The 22223-nt window shown below is 38.0% G+C and overlaps 1 protein-coding gene across 1 annotated transcript in view; it reads left to right on the top strand.

Annotated features, from left to right (window-relative positions):
- The first annotated feature begins 2671 nt into the window (after window positions 1–2671).
- Window positions 2672–22223, top strand: part of LANCL2 (LanC like glutathione S-transferase 2) — a 54279-nt gene continuing 34727 nt past the window's right edge. Inside the window, exon 1 of the mRNA XM_007500382.3 lies at window positions 2672–2972. Within this exon, the coding sequence (XP_007500444.1) occupies window positions 2778–2972 (195 nt within the window). The 5' untranslated portion in view covers window positions 2672–2777. The remainder of the gene's footprint in view (window positions 2973–22223) is intronic.

The following is a 22223-nucleotide window of genomic DNA, read 5'->3' as shown; positions in this document are numbered from 1 at the left end:
CAAGTCTGAAAGTCTCTGTTTTGTAATGAAAAAGACAAGGTGGTACTGAAGTTTGCCTTTTTTTTTTCCCTTTCCAAGGGGAGAGAAAAATATTTAAAAAGTAAAGATATTGAGAACATTTTTTCCCCTTCCTAAAAGTGAAGACCAATATGTAAATGTGGTCAAGTTCACTTGGCAGTATTTTTAGAGTATCCATTTCAATCCAAACAGTGCCCCAATTGCAAATGATTTTTATCATTTAATCAAAGAAGAAAATAAAGTTAACATTGAATGGACTGCTCTTCACCTGAAAGAAATAAATCTTCATTTCAGTTAAAAATATTTTCACTTTGAACTTTTCATTTATCTGTCTGAAATGTTTTTTTTTTAATTCTTAGTGAGATGTTTCCAGAACTTGTTCAACAAATGGTATCTTAAAAAGAATTAAAATGGTTAAAAAGAAGCAAGGAATAGGTCTACATTGAAGGATTCTATACATACCCAACAAATTTGAAGCCACTTTAGATGACTCAGGCAGAATATTTTAGCTTTTTAACTAGGCAACTGTGGATTAGATTCCCTTTGGTTTACCTAAGAAATTGCATCAAATTCAATCAAGCATGTGTATATTTTAAAGTATCTTCTCAGCCGCAAGTGGAAATAGGAAAATAAATCCATATAAATAAACCCTACAGTTTTATTTAGCATATGACAAATTAAACATCTGTGTGACCTTGAACTAGTCACTTCTTTTTCCCGGGTTTCAGTTTTCTCAAATGAGGTCAACTCCAAATCTCATGTTCCTGAGTCATGGTGTACTGGGGCATATCGGAAATTCTAGTTAAACTCTAATGCTATTTTGTTTGGACTCTAGCAAGCCATCACTGAAATTCTGTCTCAGCTGTCTCAACTAGTAAAGGAATGGCAGTTAAACCATTTCAGAGAATAGTTGAAAGGATAAGTACAAAAAAAATTTTTTATCAGACTAGCATTACTATAGTACACAATGTGTACATAATAGTACATATAATTTAACATTTACGAATTTTACGGGAGAATTGAAAACAAATGTTATAGTATTTAAAAGAAAAATAGTTAAAATTTTACTTGAGTGTGAATCAGTGATTGAAAATAGAAACATCTAAAATGAAAAGGATAGATGGCCTTTAGATAAAGTAAGGTTCTTTGTCCTTCAGAAAACAAAAGATTACAGAGAAAGGAGATACTGAAGCCTTTGTATTTTTGCTGTGGAGTTTTGGGGGCTAGAAATCAGTTTTGCCTCCTTAGCAGGGGCTGAATAAAAAATAAAGCAGACATATTATGTAAAAGCAAAAATCATTATTAGAGTTAGTATTGGATACTTGAAAAAATCTTTTAACTTGAAGTCATACATTCAAGGAAATAACACGGGAAGGAGAAGGAGAACAAAAGAGAAGGGAGGATGGGGAAAGGCAATTAAACTGTTTATTCTGTAAATAGATGAATACAAATCTCTTTTGTTTGCTTGTGTCCAGTATGGACTGCATACTGTGGGTGATTTTTCTTTCTTTTTTAAAGGGGAGGAGTAGTTAATTTGGCTGCTGATTTAAGTGTGGGTTAAGACCGAGTGTGGTTACAATTCGTGTGTGTGTGTGTGTGTGTGTGTGTGTGTCTTAAGACTGGTTGCAGCTCAAGATTTATGCGTTCGTTTGGAGCAAAGCGGAATGAATTAAAAGATGGAAAGTGGCAAGAACCGTGGGGCAAGCATAGAACGTAGTTGTACGAAGACTCGCTAAGGCACAAAGACCTGCCTTCTTTCTACATCGGAGAGGACATACTGGCATCATGCATAGTCTCTGTTTCGGTATTTTTTCCCCCTCTGGAAGCGTCTGCTTTCCAGCCCAGGCACTGGACGGAGCCAATGCTACAGTCCTCTCGGTGGCTGGAGTCTGAATGAAAGCTGAATGTCAATGAAGCTGGGGCTTAGCTGGGAGGGGACCGTAAACCAGCCCATTAAGGCAGACTGATGATGGGAGAGTCCGAGGACGGCACGTTCTTTTCTTCCTCCCCCACCTCACGGCTCTTCTAAGAACCCCGTGGCCAAGCCTCGAACGACCACCAATTGTTCTCTTGGGGCACCCTCCTGGCGGGCAGTGGGGTCCATTCGTCCTCCTCCCATTGCGGAGGGCGGCGGACTCGGACCCCGGAGGCGCTCGGGAAGCCGCTCTGATCCGAGATCGGCTTCTGCTTGGATTTGGTGCAGCTCGGGTTTGCCAAGGAACCCCGTCGGGGGTTCGTCTGCATCTGCCCCGGGGAGAAGGCTCTGCAGCCAGGATGCGCTCAGGACCCGGGGCTGGTCCCGCTGCGGGGAGGGTGTGCCCGAGGTGCTAGGGCGTAGCGGGGCAGGGGCCCCTCCGCCAAAACTTGGTGGGAACAGCCGTCGGGGGCAGACGGATCCTGGAAGCGGCGGGCACAAGTGCCGAGAAGCGGCGGACACAGCTCGGACTCGCAGCTTGGGACTCGGTTCTCCTTCCTGACCCCAGCGCCTCTCTTTTGGAAAGCCCAGATACCCTCCTGCAAGCTCCGCCCTCCCTTGCCTGGGCTGGTTGCAGTGCCTGCCTCTGTGCCCGTGGCTGCTGCCCTTAGCGGGCGGCGACGCCTCGGGAAAGAAGCCCGCTAATTCCCCGGACTCAAAAGCGTTGCACTTTTCCCTGCCTCCTCAGGAACCTTTTTGTCCCGGCTGGCCCGCCGTGCCGCGCGACCGGAGGGGGTGTGTGTGTTAAGGGAGCGTGGCACGTGGGGGAGGGGCGGCGGTTGAGATGGGCGAGACCATGTCCAAGAGGCTGAAGCTCCATCTGGGAGGGGAAGCAGAGATGGAGGAGCGGTCTTTCCCCAACCCCTTTGCGGACTATGAATCCGCCTCCTCCGTGGCGATTGCCGCCAGCGTCGCTTCTGAAGAGCATCCCCCGCCCATCGGGAATGATCTGGGCCTCCCATTTCACGGCGATGGGAAGGTGAGTTGCCCAGGCTGGAGGGAGCGGGCCCGGGAAGGGAGAGGCGGGAGGGGAGCACTGCGGTTGGTACGGTCCGACTGCTCCGCCCTTCTCGTGAGTCAGCCCGCCCACGCTCTGGAGGGCGCTTCCTGGCTTCCGCGGACTCGCCGCTGGCGTCACTGTCTCCTAGTAACCGGGCCTCTCCGCTCCGCTGAGCTGGAGCATGGTCTCGTGTGCTACTCTAGCTGTTGGGGCTTTTGGACAGGATCCCCGATTTCCCCTGCCGCGGAGCGCAGGAGGCTGGGACCCTGAATCTTGTTCCTCGTGCCCGCGGGCCTGCCGGACCCGTAGCCAGGTGGAATGCTTCACTTTCCAAAACTTGGGGCTCCTTTGGGCCGCTGCCTAGGACGGCTAAGCTTCTTAAACTTACCACGAGGTCTCTCCCTGCCTTCTAGCAGAGGAACCCTCTAAGGCAGCTGCCTCGGGCCTCCGAAAACTTGGTCCCTTGGAGCTCTCTTCTAGCTCCCTGCTCCTAAGATTCAGAAAAATGGGTTCAAGGCCGCGAACGGCAACCGCATTTTTTACTCTTTGGTTTTTAGAAATGGGAATAAAGAGAAGTGGGCATTGAGCAAGAGGGGGCCACAGGTGTGACTAGCCTGCAGATGGGCTTCAGTCAGGGTTTGTTTGGACCTGTTGGATACCACTTTAGCCCACAGACCTGCCCTGCTTTTTCACAAACTTGGATGACTCCCTCAGATAGTTCTGCAGCTATTTCACTGTGGTTGACTGTTAGCATCTATTCCTTTTACTTCTCAAGTAAGGGAGAAAGGCCCCCATTCTCCCCACCCCTCCATCCCTCATCCACAGTCCAGCAACTGATAAACGAGAATAAATAAAAGGGAAAAAACAATGCAGAGATTTTTATTTTAAAATCTGATTATTATAAAGAAATGACCTTTTATCCCCAGCCTGATTACAGGACCTGACACAAAGTAGGCATTTAATAAATGTTGCATGGTACAATTAAGTGTCCTTAGCTTCCTATTCCTTTCATGTCCCTATATATTATTCAAATGTTACTTGTATTCTGAATTTTCTAGTCTTTCCCGTAAAAAACCTTTATTCTTATGTATCAGAAAGGAAAAAAATCTACCAATGTATTGAATGAGGCTATATACATTGATAATTTTAAATTCGTTTTTCTTGATATTTCTATTACATTATTCTTCACGTTATATCTCAGCTCTACCGGAGAACCGTACCTTATAACAGAAAATTTTTTTTGAAAATAGAAAAACTAGCCAACATATCAAAAAAGGATGGGTCATTGGTAATTCCCAAATTCCTTGATTTAGATGATTATTTTCAAAAACTGGATATTAGGATAAAAGTGTGATAATGCTTATAGCTTATTAGAATCAGGAGACCTGGATTCTATCATATTGAAGAACTCAATCTCTCTAACTTGTTTTCCTTACTTTAAAGTAATGGGACTGGAAAGTAGACCATATCCAAGAATCTTCCCTTCAGTGTTCAGATTAGTATAACTTTTTACACAAAGCTTTTCCTGATTTCTTCAAACAGTGACTCAAGAATAAATTATTTATCTTTATCTCTATACATGTTTTATCCCTCCCAGTGGAGAGTAAACAGCTTGAGGGTAGGGAGTGTTCCATCTTTGTCTCTATATCCTAGCTTATTAAATTGAATTGAGTTCATTTTGTTCAAGATAGGTGATAATGATTTTGTAGTAACTTTTATCGACCTTTTTCTGTGGATAAATATGATTTTCATGTTTTGAAGTATTAATTTTATGCTTTTAAGAGAATTATAATTTTAAAAGAATATTTGAAGACAGCACTTGTTTAAATGATGAGTAGCTTTATCATTTGGAAGTGTTTAGTACCTCTTGTAATCCTTTTCAGATTGAGCATTAGCTATTTTAGAAAGGGAGCTAGCTTCAAAATGGCTGATTCATTTTTGACAGGAGCTAAAATAAATGATAGGATTCCTGTGACTCGGCTGGGAATTTTTAAAAAAATGTTTTCTGCTTGAAGAAAAAAAAATTGTCTTTTAAAATACATAAATGTTTTTAAGTGCAAAATTAGAGTGAGAAATTAAAAAAGAGGCTCTCTTTTATTATGGTCTTTTAACAAACTAGAAGATTGGATACATTATTGTAAATTTATTACATATCTGAGCTGTTGTATATAATCTGTGTACAGATGGTGCTTGAACCCAAGGGGTTAGATGACATAGATCAAAATTCTTATCTAATTGGTGAGAATACAGCTCTTTGCAGGACCCCTCATTTGGGGAGGGGGTGGAAGGACAAAAGGTAGTGATGAGAGGAGAGGGGGAGAGAGAGAGAAGGTAAGACATCTGGATTAGGGCCACCTTCGTGGCAGTATATTGGTAACTGATATATTCTAATGAGGTTAGATTGTCAGTGAAGGTATATTCCAAATATATTGTTCATGTTTATATGTTGAGAGATGGGAACTAGTAGAAACTGAATGATTGAAGATAGGGAGAGCTCATGTCAGAAAAAAGGATAGTAGGTAGAAAGGAAAGGTATCTTGATTAAAGACTAATTGGTTTCTAATGCATTCTATGTGGATAGTATTTTGATTAACAAGAGAATTCTCTATTTTAAATTCATGAAATGTCATTAAAAATGACATTTCAGGTATAATGAATATTCAGAGACATAAAACATAAAAGGATACATTTGTTCCTTAGTTAATACGACATACACTTGCCATTTCATGAAAATCAGTTTAAATTGTTGGAGTTATTTGCTAACCTTCACATTAGACAATAAAAAATACCAAACTTTCCTGTAATTGAGAATTCTGATTACTTTCCATGGATACTTTTTTCTTCCTTCTGTGCTATTAATAGTTAATAGCTATTCAAAAGTAGCAACATAATAAAATGTTAGTATTTCATGTTCTTTAGGACATATGCCTGATGTGTCGATTTTTGTTAGCCTTACACATGTGTTGAAAAGTAAAAATATCCATATCTATAATAGCCTTTAGACCCCAGCTGTGGCTCATCAAACATGGAGAGATAGATATATCTCTCTATACTCTATATATACTATACTACAGTGTGGCTCAGGCCTGGGAGTCTCTTGCAACTAGTGTGGAAGGAAGAGATGGAACACCTTTCTGTGGTTCAGTAGCATTTTTTACCGCGGTAAGTTTATGTAATTGGAAGAAATGTTATGCAAGTGGCCTTATAAAAATTTGTGGCAACAGACTTTTTATTTAGAAAGTATTTATTTGCTTTAAACTGATGATAATTATTTGAAAAAATCTTATCCAAGGAAACAGATTCTGCAAACTTTAGGTCAGTGAGATTGACTTATTTCTATGAAAATTCTAGAGTAGATCATTAAAGAGACAGTTGGTCAATATCTAAAAAGGAAAAGGTGATTACAAAGAGTCAGCATGCCTTCATTAAGAATGGGTCATGCCAGACTGATCTTTTTTCGATAACTCTTTTTAAAAAACAATATTATTGGACTAGTAGATGAGGGGTATACTGTGGATATAGCTCATGTCGATATTAGCAAACCAGATGAAGTATTTTATATGAAACCTTGTTGATTAGATGAAGAAATGTGGACTAGATAATAGTATATAATTAGGTGTCTTTAGAAATTGTTACATGGCCAAACTCAAACAATAATCCTTTTTTTTTTTAAACCCTTACCTTCTGTCTTAGAATTGACTCTGAATATTGATTTCATGGTAGAAGACCAGTAAGGGCTAGGCATTGAAGTGAAGTGATTTACCCTGGGTCACATAGCTAGGAAGTGCCAGTGAACAGTTTTAAAGCCAAATCTTCTTGACTCTAGACCTGACTTTCTGTTCACTGAGCTGGTTCAGTGTCACTGTGGCAGTAAATCTCCAATGGAATATCCAGGGATCTAAGCTTCATTCCAAGCTATTTAACATTTTTAGCAGTGACCTGAATAAAGATAAAACTGGATGAGACAAAGCTAAGTGGAATAGGTAACACAATGGAGATATAATAAGGATCAAAAAAAAAAATCTTGAGAGATTAGAACATTGACCGAAGTAATATGAAATAAAATAAGGACAAATGCAAAGTATTATACAAATAAATATATACGTATACACATCAGCATCACCAGTACATTATGGTTCATGTTGTGAAGGAAGACATTTGCATAAGAAAAAACTGATGAAGAAAATAAGGCAAGAAATAGCAGAGTCTGATGTGCTTTCCTCTTCGGACTGCTCCTTCTATAGCTGTGGGGAGCACTTCATCAAGAGGCCCATGCATTGCTGATCATAGTCCTTCACAGTTGATCATTGGGCAATATTTCCATTATTGTCTACAGTGTTCTTCTGGTTCTGCTCACTTCACATTGTATCAGTTCATAAAAATCTTTATAAGTTTTTCTGCAGTCATCCTATTTGTCATTACTTTTGACACAATAATATTCTGTTACAACCATATACCACAACTTGTTCAGCCATTCCCCAATTGATGGATATAGCTTCATTTCCAGTTTTTTTTTTGTCTCCACAAAGAAAGCTGCTGCTATAAATATTTTTGTATATATAGGTTCTTTTCCCTTCTCTGTGATCTCTTTGGAATATAGATTAGTAATGAAATTGTGGAGTCAGAGCGCACACACAGTGTCAGTTGTACTAGTGTTACTTCTAAGACAGAAGAGCAGTAAGGGCTTGGCAATTGGGTTGCCCAAGGTCATACAGATATGAAGTGTCTGAGCAGGTTTTCCCAACACACCTGTGTAATGAGGTGTATTGAGCCTTATTATTTATTGGTATTTGTATTTACCAGTAGTTGTTAGTGATATGGAGAGGCTCTTAAGTTGATGTGATCCTGGGTTGACAGTTAGGAAAAAATGGTTGTTCTAAGAAGTTGAAGAAAAATCCTGCACAGACTAGTTATATAAAACCCTATTTATTTTAATTTTTTAATTGGTGAGAAAGGGAAAGGAAAAGGAAGCAGAAAGATAGTTATGGTAAAAATATTCTCTAACACTAAAGCAATCTAATCTATATTTTCCCCCAAAATCTGCCTTGCAAAAGGCTTCTTCTCCATTACCAATGGAAATCCTCCTTATTCTACACTGGCTAACTAAATTCACCAATTAGCTGTCTTTCTATCCTAACACTAAAATAAAATTTTTTAAACAGTAATAGATATAACTGGATTTCTTCTGCTGCTCAGATGTAACTCAGCCTGTCAGAATTCTTCACTGACATCTTTGCTCAGCAGTTGTTCTCTACAGTCACCTACTGGTGAAACAGAGGAACTGCACCACCCCTTTCTCTCTTCTTTATATAGGTTTGATTTTTCCAAGTGAGAATCAGCAGATCTTCTCCAACTCTCAGAGCAAGCTCCTCGAACCACCTTCCTTATTCAGTACCGTCCTAAGAGTGATCATTGGTTCAACTCTTTCCTAAGGCTCCTTGGGACAGTTATCCTCCCATCATCCTTTTAGGATTCCACTCTGACTTAAAGAAATCCAGCTCACTCAAACTCAGCTCTCCACCTATACCTAACCTATCAATAATAATTTATTGCTTACTTAATTAACAAATACTCATTATACCTGGCACTTCTGTCCAGTACCTAACTGCCCCCTGTTTATTTGAATCTTTTACACCTGCCTTCCAAAGTTGTTATGATGTTCAAACAAAAAAATATCTGTAAAGCCTGGCATATACCAGACATGATAGAAATGCTTATTCCTTCCCACCATTGCATTTTCTATCATTTAAGTTCTCAGAATTTGCTAAATCTGTTATCTATTCCTAGCTTTGTCCTTTTCAGTTTCATTTATTCCTATATTATATGTATTTTGAGAAGGGTATGAATTTGCAGGAAGACTTGAATTCAAATCCCACTTTTGTTCCTTTGTGACCTTTGACATTCACAAAGGTTTGCCTTTAGTTTTTTGAGCCTGTTTTCTTATCTGTAAAATGAGATTGTGGAACTAGAGCTAGAAGATCTCCATAGTCTCTTTTAGCACTGTATTAAGTGATGGAAGACATAGAGAGTCTAGATAAGACAGAATCCTTGCTCTTATGGAGATTACAGTTTGTTGGGAAGTTTTGGGACCGAGTGTTGGCACTGCTCTAAGACACATGTGCAGGGAACTTTACTACTCTCATAGAATGGTACAAATGGAAGGGACTATAGAGATCATATATTCAGCCTCTTCATTTTAGAGGTAAGGACCCTGAAGACCTGAGAGCTCGAGTAATTTGTAGTGTCACACAGCTAGTAAGTAGCAAAGTCTGGATTTGAGTCAAGGTGCTTTGCTTCCACACCCAATTGACATTCTACCACACCATGCTGTCTCTTCTGCTGCAATGGTAATAAGCTATGTTTCAGGCTTTTTATTTACTGATTTAGAATGCTAAATTTCTGCCTATTTTTGTGTCTGTTACTGAGTAGAGTTGCTGAATGATTTTGTACATGACCAGCAGCCCAAGTGAACATGTTGAAAGAAATAATAGAGGCAGATTTAGGCTAGATGTCAAGAATAAAGCAGAAATAGCTGTCAGATGCTCAAATGAAAAAAAAAAACAACAACTTGTTAAAGTTTAAATTTCAGGCCTAAAAAAATTAAGTAGAAGAAGAATTTCCTCTAATTCTATCCCGATTTATCTTATTCCCATGTCGACTCTACAGAGCTTCAAGAAGTATTTTTTTAAACCACTTTAGAGCATTCTCACCATCACAAATTTGGTCTCCAATCTGGGCTATCTCATTCTGAATTGCTAATTCTTAGTGTTTCAATTTTTATAGTGATAAACTAAGAGTTTGATACATGTTGTTGGTCACAAACTTAAAAAAATTACAAGAAAGGTAAAGCTCAATACTTGACATGTTAAATTGTCTCCCCTTCAAATGGGTAGATGGAAATAAAAGTAGGAAAAAAAAACCTGTTTTGTTTTGTTTTGTTTTTTTAAACAGTTAAAGCCTTGCTCCAATGGGGGCTGAGCTCTCTCAAAGGTCACCCATACTAGTTGACTGATTACCAAGTTTGCAACAGATTTAGCAATGAAGTAAGACCCAAACAGACCATACTCCCAAGAGAGCCTGCATAACACCAAAGTAGTTCATTGACACAAACAGAATGCTGGTAAAAGTGCAATAAGGGGAATTACTAGCACTTTCAGTGACACTTTTATTTAGCAGAACATCAGAATAGCAGCTCAAAGACTCTCTGTCTTTATTAAAACCCATACCTTCTGTCTTGGAATCAATACCAAGACAGAAGAATGGAAAGGGCTAGGCAAAGGGGGGGTTGGGGCAGGAGGAGGAGGTTATGGGACTTGCCCAGGGGTCACACAGCTAGGCCTGGCTCTCAATCTACCGAGCCACCTAGTTGCCCCCTGACTTTATTTTTTTTTAATATATATGTGTATATTTTTAGCTTATTACTTTAGCACGAGGTTTATTATATAAATCAGAATCCCCCCTTTTCTTGTTGAATGAGACAATGTGTAAAATGCTTTGTAAATCTCAAAGCCCTATGAATTCAAGCAATAATTATCATTAATATTTAAGTCAGTTTTAAAAGAAAAGAGGAAATGAATTTTCCCATATTTGGGTCACAATAACTAGGAAAAAAACATCATTAACACGAACGAGAAATGAGATATCAGTTGGTTGATTCTCTAATATGGCTCTGAATGAAGTTTAAAATATAAAACACTTTATAAATTTTTTTATACTTTATGCAAAATGCTACAATGCATTCATAGAATGCTATGACACATATTTAATATGCCTAGCTTTTATCCTGCTTTGCCCCAAAATCCTTTTCTCAAAAAATTATTTACTTTTTTGTTACCCTAAAATTCCCAGATATCTCCCACCCTGATAAATAGAAACAAGCAAGACCTGTGAATCACCAAGATATTTGTACTGGTTGCTCTAGGAAGATGTGATTGACAGGCTGTTCCAGATCTTATAGTGAGCCAAATCCCAGCATTGTGTTGATGGAGCGACGCAGCTGTGGAGTATTTGGTATTTCTGCCCTTTAGGGACCTCTTTGGTGAAGATGGTTTTAGGAAGTAGCTATTTGTCTTTATTTCCAGAGTTAGTTGGAAGCACCACAATGTCTGCAGCTTCCAAATCCAAAGGAATAGCAACCTTGTATGCCATCAGTGGGAAGGAATCAGCCACTTTCTGAGAATCTTATTAAAGTTCCTGCCAGTTACTTCAGTCTAATCGAAGTAAAAAACAAATTCCACCTCTGAGCCATCACAGGCAGTACACACAAAGGTTACTAAGGATGTTTCTAGTTTTATTAGACTTTATTCTTCCAAAAGTGAAAATTATTCATGTTGGACATTCCCAAACTAAGTTAGAAACAGAGATATCTTGGGGCTTGAAGTAAGATATATGTGTGACATGTATGGAAGGTAGTTATGATTTTGTCAGTGTAGGCCATACTCCTTATGGGAATTTCTTCCACCAACGCATGTCACAACCCATGTATGAGTGACACGTCACATATCTAGTAATTGTAAGAGGTTGGAGATGAAGTCATATCTTTCTGACTTCAAGCACAGTATTCTATCTGCTGTGTCTTGTTCACCCTGGAGGACTTAGAATATCATTGAGGGAAATTTTAGAATAAAATAAAACTAAGCCTATTTTCATTTAATTGACATATTCATTACATTTTACATAATTTTCTTTAAATTGCTATCTATAAATGTTCTCATTATATATCATTTTAATATTTTAGAAGAAAAATTGTACTAATATGAGGGAGTTGACTAGATGATCTCTGATGTCCCTTTCAGATCTAACACGATGATACTCCTAAATTTTCTCATGGAATTCTTATTTATGTCATGTAAAATACAAGAATTTTATAGAACATAGTTTGAAAGGCCCTTATTCATGTTATTAGCATGTAGTTCTTATATATGTCATTTAAGACACAAGAGAAGATCTCTCTTGATAAATATTATGCAGTGATAAATGTGAGTGTTTTAATAGATGCTATTTTATGACATGTAAGCAAATATATACATATGAACACTGGGATTGGAGTTATAATGAATATAGAAACTTCACTTACTTTAATCTTCAAAACATAATGTATTCGAATGCAACAAAGTTCTTGAGCTAGAAGAATTCTTGTCATTAAATCAGTGAGGTACGTCGTGAAATACCTAGTTTGTAGCATCATTTATCAAGGAAGTGTCTGATAAGAAGATAAGACGTCTGTGTGGCAAGGTTGAAAGATGACAAATGGAGTGGAAAAGTATTTATGAAATGTTTACTGCTCTAAACACTAACAATTCAAATATGAAAGGAAGACAGCCCCTGTTCCCAGAGACAACACTTCTGGGAGAATTCATCTTCAGGGTAGGTGGAAAGGTCTGATGGTCCTGGCAAAGCCTGGGGGAGACTAAGTGGTACAATGGCAGTGCAGGTTGTAAGGCTTGGTGGTCCTCCATCTTGCTAGAAGGATTGTAGTTGCTATGATAAATGGGGATAATGGTGGCATCTAACTTGCCTCATGTTGCGAGGATCCAATGAGATCATATATAAAATCCTTCGTAAGCCCTAACTTACTATATAGACATACTAGCTATTATCTTTATCTTCAGATTATTAATAATACCATATTACCCAAGGATTTAAGTCAAAAGTAGAGATGCCCCATGTCTGTCTCCAGGCCAGTACTTCTGGGAGGCAGAGATCCTGGTGGAGTCTTGGGGAGTGGGTTAGTCGGGGATAGTTGAGTCCCAGGCCTGTCTGGTTGGTCTGCTGACTCGAGCCTAGGGGTGGGGGAAGGTTGAGCTAGAACCCTTAAAGGCCACTCTGCTAGGCTCTGCCTTCTGGTGGATAACCAGTGCTCCATTTGTATTCTTCCAATGTGGAAGGAGGATGAGTCATGTAGGATGGGAAAGCAAAGAAGAATTACTCTCTGCATCACTGGAGAAACTCCCAAATTGAGAAGACCACAGACCCAATGGATATGTTGAGAGTAAAAATTAGTAATAGTGGTCTGTAGGCAATATTCAGAAAGTCATAGAATTATGAAAGACTTTGATAATGAATTGATCATCCAGTTTAATCCCCTAATTTTATATAGGGGGAAACTGAGGCTCAGAGTTTTAGTTAAGTCAGAGCATGAAATCTTCTTTAAATAAAAACTCTGAAGTAACTCATTTTCTGAAATTTACACATGAATTCTTATAATCCTGCTTTTTCCTACTCAGTTCTGTTCCTTTTGAAAAAAATACCAATTGCTATGGGATGAGATGAGGAAATTCCAAAGTATAAGACTCTATTTTGGTTCAAGTGCTCTTATTTTCAGCATGTTCTGCTTTTTTTCCCCCCTCCAAGGTAGCTACTAGTGGTATGGGCTTTTCTATTTGCACCATACATTTTTGTGTGCTGTAGGTTGAAAGGTACCAATGCCATTTGTTTCTGAATTGTACCTGTAGCCTTTTGGATCTATTAATGTTTTTAATCTCTTCCAGGTTTTGGTTTAGAAAAAGAATAATAAAATGCTTTGTTAGGGGACAATAGCATAAAGAAGCTCTCAGAGATTTAATCCTTTTCTGAGGCCTAAAACATAGGATGCCCCCCCCCCAAAATGATGCAAACTAATTTTAGTATTTGATCTTGCTTTTAAAAATGAATTTACTTGTGGCAAAGAACTGGAAATTGAGGGGATATTCATCATTGGGGAATGACTGAATAAATGATGGAATATTACTACTCTGTCAGAAATAATGAGCAGGTTATTTTAGAAAAAACATGGAAAGGCTTGCATGAAATAATAAAGAATGAAACAAACAGAACCAAGAGAATGTTGTATGCAGTAATAGCAATATTGTTTGAAGACTAAATGTGAATAGCTAAGCTATTTTGAGTTGTATGAATATTCAAATCAACTACAAAGGACCTATGAAGGAAGATGTTATCTATTTCCAGAGAAAGAACTGATAATATAGAACTATGTATTTGTATACTTTCACGTATACATGTGTCAAATGTTGGCCTTCTCTAGTAGTGCAGGGTTGGGAAGTAAGAAAGGAATCAGCTTGGAACGTTAAATATAAAAAAAAAATTATTGAAAATAAATTTAATTTTATAGTCTGTGTGCCTGCTGGGTTCTTACTCTTTGTTTTCCATGATATTTTTCTCCAGAGTGTGATCAATGTTAGCCTCTTTCTTTTCCTAGAATCAGACATTAAATTTATGGTATTTATCCATCTCAATCTTGTTTTGTACTGTATAAGACATTTCTCAGTTTTAATTACCTCATTTTTAGAATAAGGAGTTTTAAATTAGATGATCTCTGAAGCTCATTCCAGCTCTAAATCCTATACAATCATATTTACAGTAAAATGGTATTTAGTTTGCTACTTTTAAAAGTATGATCTGAAGTTGACATCTAAGAAAAGAGGAGAGAATGTACCTTTATCCCCTCTTTGCATTGGAGACTATGGGGACTGGATGAGGAACACTGCACATAGTATCAGTCTCAGGATATGCATTAGTGTTAATTTTTCTGAACACCTTTCCCCTCTTATTTATTCTTTATTACAAGGAATGGCCAGCTTTCTGGGAAAAGAGAAATTTAGAAGTGGTGTCAGAAGAACAAAAAAATAATAATACTAATAAAAAGAATAATCTGAAAGTATCTAGCTTCTTGGGAACTCAGTTTGAAGAGATGAAGATTGGAGGAAACATTCTAAGGCAAAAGGGTCAACTTTGATCTGCTCATGGGACTGTCAAATATAAAGAATGGGGTTGTCATAATAATGGCAAATACAAATTAACAATGCCAGTATAGTAGAAGGGAAGAAGAAATTTAAATGTGAAAATTGAAAGGAACCATGTATATTTAATGAGACAACCACAAAATAGTATTATTATAAATTAATGGGGTGCCTTAAGTTCTTAACAATAAAAGATATAAAAATGACTGTGGGTTGTAGTCATTAAAACATGATTGTGTAGCTATTTCCCTTCATAATTATATTCTCTCTCCTTATAGTTTTCCTATAATAGTAAGGAAAAGAATGAGTTTGAAAAAATATATATAGGTAGAGGGGAAGATTAAAGTTGTATTTAATATTTTAAAATTAAAACCTCTTAATACTTTAATCACATATTACTTATAATCTTCCATCCTTAACAGAGTTTTAAAATAGTTTGGTCTATTGAATTATTCTCAGTCTTTTCTGACAACTCTGCAGTGTTTGATGCTGATGACCTTTTTTCAGGAGACCCTCTCTTCCCTTGGTGTTCATGATACTTGTTTACTTTTTTGTTTTCTTCTTAGCTCCCTTTGTGTCCTCTAAGACTCTGTCCTGTGTCTTCTCTCTACATACACTCTCTGAGTCATTTCTTTAGCTTCTGCAGGCCTTTTTATAGTTTCTGTACAAATGACTTCCCAATCTCTATTTCTAGATATGTAGCCCTCCTTTCTCTCCTGAACACCAGTTCTACATTACCAAGTACCTTTTGGTTATTGCTACCTGAATATTCCACAGATATCTTAAAGTGAAAATGTCCAAAACAGTTTCCCCCTACATCCATCTCTTTCCCTAACCTGTCTACTGATGAGACACTTCTTTCCTTATGATTGCTCAGGTTCACAACCTTTGAATTCTTCTTGACGATTCACTCTTCCCCACTCTGTCCCCCACATATCCGAACAAATCTGATTCATTCTTCCTCTTCATCTTTTCATATAAGTGTACTCTTCTGGCCATTCACATGGTCACAGCTTTAGTTCTTACCTTCATCCATTCTGTCTTGAACTATTTCAATAACTTCTTAATCAAGTTCTTGAATTCCAGTCTTTCCCAACTTCCATCTGTCCTCTACTTAGCTACCAAATTGATATTCCTAAAACATAGCCTTGTCTACATCACTACAGACTCCTTTTCAATTTTCTCCAAGTGTATATTATATCTAACTTTTCTAAGAGCCTATTCATCTCTGACTTCTTTCTTACTTTTTTATGGTTAGAATTATCTAGCTCAGTGAAGGGAAAGCTGAGATCCATCACTAGTATAGTTTATTGTCTATTTCCTCCTGTAACTCATTTAACTTTTACTTTAAGAATTTGGATGCTATACTATGCATGTTAGTATATGTGTTAGTATTGATATTAATTTCATTGTTGTTCCTTTTAGCAAGGTGTAGTTCCCTGCTTATCCCTTATAATTAGGTATTATTTTCACTTTTGCTTTGTTATCCAGCCCCCCTTTTTTAAAACTCTGTGTATGATGTTCAGGTATTGCCCCCTTTGTTTTCCCTTCCTCTGTAAAAACTTCCAGTCTTGCATCTTTTATGTGAGATAGTTTATCAATTTTTACCTCATTCTAATTAATTCAATCCTGCACTTTTTTTTCTAAGTAGAATCCTTCTAACTGCCCTAAAATGCACATATCATTTTCTCATATAGAAAGGTAAACAGTTTAACTTAATTGAGCTCCTTATGATTTCTCTCCCATGTTTATCTTTTTATGTTTTTCTTGAGACTTGTATGTGAAAGTCAAATTTTCAATTCAGCTCTGGTCTTTCATCAGGAATGCTTCAAAGTCCTCTATTTCGTTAAGTATTCATTTTTTCCTTTGAAAGGTTATACTCAGTTTTGCTGGGTAGTAGGTTTTTCTTAGTTGTAATCCCAGCTTTTTTTGCCTTCTGGAATATCATATTACAAGACCTCCACTCCTTTACTGTGGTAGCTTCTAGATAGCTACCTGTATCCTGACTAGCTCTATATTTTTTTGAGTGGTTGCTTTCTGGCTTCTTGAAGTATTTCTCTTTGACCTGAGACCTCTGGAATTTGACTGCAATATTTTTGGGAGTTTTCATTTTGGAATCTCTTTCAAGTGGTATTTGGTGGGTTCTTTCAAATTCTCTCTAACCTTCTGGTTCTGGGACAGTGATGGTGAACCCATGGCACATGTGCCCAAAAGGGCACACACAGAACCCTGTCCATGGGCAGAACTACAGTTGCCTGGCAGAGTTTGTTACTACAAAGCCAGAGGGACTGAGAGCAAAGCTGTTCCCCTACCCCTCTCCATGCATCTGAGGACATTCATCACTTCACCTGCCCCTCTGCCCAGCAGCCAATGGGAGTGCTTCCTCCCTCCCCTGACTGGGGTAAAGAGGGGGGTTAGGGGTTGAAATTGGGGGGGGGCACAACATTCAGTCTGGGGGGTAAGATGGGGGCAGGGCCAGGCACTCCTTCTTTAAAAGGTTTGGCTTCACGGTTCTAGGTTATTGGGGCAGTTTTCCTCAATAATCATTTGAAATATGATGTTTCTTTGATGGTGGTTTTAAGGTAAACCAATAATCCTTAAATTATTTTTACTTGATTAATTTTCCATGTTAGTTGTTTTTCTGATGAAAGAGCTCATATTTCTTTTTTTTTTTAAATTCTTTTGACTTTGTTTCTTGATGTCTAATGGAATTATTAGCTTCCCCTTGTCTAATCTTACTTTTCAACAAATTATTTTCAACAGTGAATTTTTGTTCCTCTTTTGCCATTTGTCCAATTCTGTTTTTTGAAGTATTCATTTCTTCAGGTTTTTATTGTGCCTCTTTTATCAAGATTATAATTAGTTTTTTTAAAAACAATTTTCTTCGTTTGCTTTAATTTCTTTACCTAATTTTTCTGCTAACACTAATTTGAGTTGGGAAGTCATTTTTAACTCTTCAAGGAATTCTTGTTGGGCTTGTGCTAATTCACATTTCTTTTTTCTTTTGAGACTTCGCTAATGAAAGCTTTTGTGTCTTGATCTTCCTTGTCACCATAGTAAATTTTTGTGGTCAAGTGTTTTTTTGTTTGTTTTCTCATTTTTTCACCCTATTTCTTGATTTGGAATTTTATGTTAAAGTTAGACTCTGTTCCTGATATGGGGGGAAAGGGTTTCACACTTTTTTCACTGCAGTTTTCAGAGCTAATTCTGGAGGATTGGAAATTTTTGGTGTTTCCCAAATTCTAAACTGATATTGGGCTCTTTCCATCTTCCCACACATATGTCCTGTGATGTGATCTGGAGAGACGTATGATTATGGCCCATGATACTTTGTAATTGCAATTTATCTTTTTCCTCATAGTTTTTCCCTTTATTGAGACCAGAAATGATATTGTTCCTTAGAGCCTCTGATCCCTTGGGGTCAAAAGTGATACTGCCTCTTAGGGTTCTCATTCTTTTTTTTTTTAATAAAACTTTGCCTTTTGTCTTAGAATCAACATGATCTGGAAATCACTTTAAAAGACTGATATATATTAATTTAAGGTCGCCAAGGAATTCAGCTATGTAATTCCTAAATGAAAACTCAAGTCAGTAGTCAACCTTTTATGGAGTTTAATTACAAACAGGAGGAAGAAAGGTATGAGAGAGAGAGAGAGAGAGAGAGAGAGAGAGAGAGAGAGAGAGAGAGAGAGAGAGAGAGAGAGAGAAGGGAATAGGGCTTAAATACCCCCTCTGCTTAGGTTGGGCCAGAGGTCCAAGGCCTTGGATAGCCGAGGCAAAGAAAAGAGATCAGTCCCTATCACTCACGTGACCAAAATGGAGAAACAGTCTCAGGGCCTCCACTCCAAGCAACCAGCCTCCAACCATCACACTCTCCCTCCACACAGGAAGTCCCAGCCTCCTCCTCTCTCCTCTACCTCACTTCCTGTGTCTCCCCTGTGCCAATGGTGGCTCTAGCTTAACCCAGGACCGCCCAGAGGTCTGTCCCCTTTGCACATGTCTGTTGAAGGTCATATTCTGAAATAATTAAATCTTGAGCTTTGCTTCAGCCCTTCCTAAATCCTGTTACCCCAGTAGGGTGGAGATTGTAGTTTCCAAGACCTGATTCTGTCATTCCAAGTATCTCTGTTGTTATTGATCAGGAAATAGCCAAATCCCATCCTCTAAAGAATGGTTTGAACAGGGTTGAGTAGTTTTGAAATTCACAGCAGTAAGCCCTAACAACTGGAATTAGGTAACTTGCCCAGGTTCACAGAGTTAGGAAGTGTCTGAGGCCAAATTTGAACTCAAGACCTCCCATCTCCAGGGCTGGCTTTCAGACCACTGAGCCACCTAGCTGCCCCATTGAACTTATTTTTATAAGCAAAAAACTTTTAAATTACTACAAGTCCTATATAGTATATCATATGTGTTACATGTTTATTTTTACATCTATAGTATATAATATAATACTGTAAGACTCAGAAATTACCCTAAGGTTCTTGTAATTACTTTGGGGATACTTAATTATTTTGAGAATTTTTTTTTCTAAAGCACAGATCTGACCATGTCACTTTGCTACCAGTACACTCTGGTGGCTCCTTAGCACCTTTCAGATTAAATATGAATTCCCTATTCTGCATTCAGTTACTCTTCTAAAACTTGGTCTTAGCTTACCTTTCCAGCCTTCTCATAAAGGGATTCTGAAGACGTAATTCAACCTTAAACTCTAGTAGCTAAAACTGTAGTAAGATTTTTGGAGTCCTGGTTTTATCACTCTCCAGAGCTCTGTAGTATGGCTCAAATGGCTGCCTGACTGTCTTTCTTATGGCATGCCTCCTTCGTTCCTGGTAAGCAAGCCCTACTTTTGGCTGCCCCTTCTCTTGACCCTGCCATCTCAGAAAATGCCTCCTTTCTTTCAAGCCTCAGAGTGCAGCCTTCCCTGATAACCACATCTGCTAGTGCTTTTACCCCCTTTGCCCAAATTATTTTGTATCTGTTTTTTACCCACCTACGGAAGGAGAGATCTCTCTGCCCAGGTAGAATGTCACCCCTGTGATAGCAGAAATGGTTAGGCTTTTGGCTTTGTATCTCCTGTGCCCAACACTATGTCTGCCCTGTAGGAAGTGCTTACTTATTGACTCATCTTAATGTCTTAAGGTTCCATTATTACCATCAGTTATGATTATCTTGTAGATATGTAGAAATGGCAATTTATATTTTGGTGGTTGATAAGAAACCTGCTTTTATACAGCTTTCAGATTTAAAAGACACCTAATCAGGGTTCTTATCATCACTATTTGACAGATGGGAAAACTGAGACTCAGACAGCTTAAAAGCTTTGGCTTGAGCTCCATAGCTAGTAAGTCTGACTGGGCATCTGATCTAGGGCTTGTTATTCATTCTAGTCTACTTTTATATTTAGGCAGGAAGATTGTTCTACAACTTTCATTTGAAAATTTTATTGAAATTCCTAACCTCGAAGAGAATCTTATTTTCAAAATAACTACTTCAATTTAAGTGTGATTTCCCACAAGCTAGGCTGTTTGCCAGCACTCCCCAACAGGATCACTTTGACTTGCTACCTATAATCTTGGCATGATCATCATAATGAGTTGCTATTAGAAGTGTTTTATCTTAAGATGCTCCTTTCCATTGCCTGCTCTTTCCTTGTTCAAAGGTATTTTCAATCCCATAAATTTGCTTTGACTAATATTTTAATGCATTCTAGAAACAGTTAAGCATATCCAACTTCCTTATTCCTGCTTAGGAGATTAATTCTAAAGTCTTCATTCCAAACAAAATATAGTATGGAGAGAATGTCTATAATTAATCAATATCCTACTGCTGTGTTGAATATTTTACTGTTAACTAAAACTTCAGCCACCTACTTTATTTTGTTTGTTGTTATAGAAAGAAAATATGGTGGAAGGGCCAAAGAAAGGTAGATGGAGGAGCCTTGAAAAATATGATGTTAAGTTTCCACTTTATATATAGAAGAAAGGAAAATGATGGCAATAATCGTTACATACATTTTATAGAAGCTAAAAGTTGTTTAGCTGCTGTGTTGACTAGCTTTAAGAGAAGTGTTAACACTTTTCATTTCTCTAGAGCACTGGGTTTGTGTGTGTGTGTGTGTGTGTGTGTGTATGTGTGTGTGTATGTTTCACCTATTTTGGAGCCAAGGGGTGAACATATGTTCAGGGAAGCTCAGTGCCAGTAGTTTGTGGTTTTGTTTTTTGTTTTTTTGTTTTTATTTTCCATAAGTTGAAGTGAAAGCCACTTGAATTCTGGAAATCATTCAAGCAAGATATGCTGTTAGTGGCACAGCCAAATGCCTATCTGACAGGTATAGCTTTGGCTTTTTCAGTGTCAGGTGAAAGCATTGTGAAGAATTTCATTAAATTAAATGCTCTTAATGGAACCTAGGAAAAATGAGAGAGTTGAATGCATTCCTCTTTCTTTATACTGCTTCGGAACAACAATAGCTATTTCAAATATGATAGCTAGGTTGTAATATAGATTAAATAAATGAAACATATCTAGCAAAAATATAAACCTTGGAAGCCTAAATTTTTGTATTATTTGAGGCAAATTTTTCATGTTCTTCAAGAGCTGAATATATCTCAAAACTAGCCAGCCACCAACATTCCTTGCATATGCTTTGTCTACTCTTCTACATATAAAATTATGTATTCCTTGAGAATAGGCACTGCCATTATTTCTTCTGTTTCCTTTATAACATGAAACAGTGCTAAGCACATAGTAGGTGTGTACTTAATGTTTATTAAATTGCTTTGAATTTAGTATGACAAACATGGCAACTTTTTCCCCCCAGTAGTATCTACCTTTCATAGGCTTCATTTCATAGAATATAGCACATTAGCTTATTCCATTGAAACTTTCCTGGATTCATGTAGCACTAGGCCTCCGTGCACTAATTGTGCTCTGATTTCTATTATATCCTCTCAATATCGAATATCATGTGCTTAGATGCCTGTATGTACAAATTCCCTTTTATCTAGTCACGTTTATATTCTCCCTGTGTGATGGATGCTTTGCTCTCCCCTTTTGGCTTGCTCCTGCGTTTAAAAAGTATGGTTCTTGTTATAGCTATGATGAGACTAGGAGATGTAGAACAGTACACAGTAAGACCTCATTTTACTGAACCAGGACATTCTAAGACCCTTCACCTAAGTTGAACGTACGTGCACGTAATAACGAACCCCATTAAAGCAAGTCTTTCTATAGGAACATACGTAGGCACTTCACGGCGACCGGCACCCCTGCTCTGTGTACTTTGGGGCCATCATATGTAGTTTAATGAGACAGAGAAGCGCTGACCAGAGAGGAGAAGGCTAGGCAAAGGCCGATGGGCGGGCAGTGACTCACACTAATGCTTCTCAGCCAGGATGAGATGTTTGGATGAATTGCTGCAAGATTTTACCCCGCTTGGGAAGATGTTGGGGATGTTGTGTGCAGAGGAAGATTTTCATTTTATGTATTTTTCTGC

Source organism: Monodelphis domestica, chromosome 7, assembly GCF_027887165.1.
Source record: "Monodelphis domestica isolate mMonDom1 chromosome 7, mMonDom1.pri, whole genome shotgun sequence".
Lineage (NCBI taxonomy): Eukaryota > Metazoa > Chordata > Mammalia > Didelphimorphia > Didelphidae > Monodelphis > Monodelphis domestica.
Note: the sequence above shows the minus strand (reverse complement) of the source record. Positions and strands in the feature narration are given on the sequence as shown.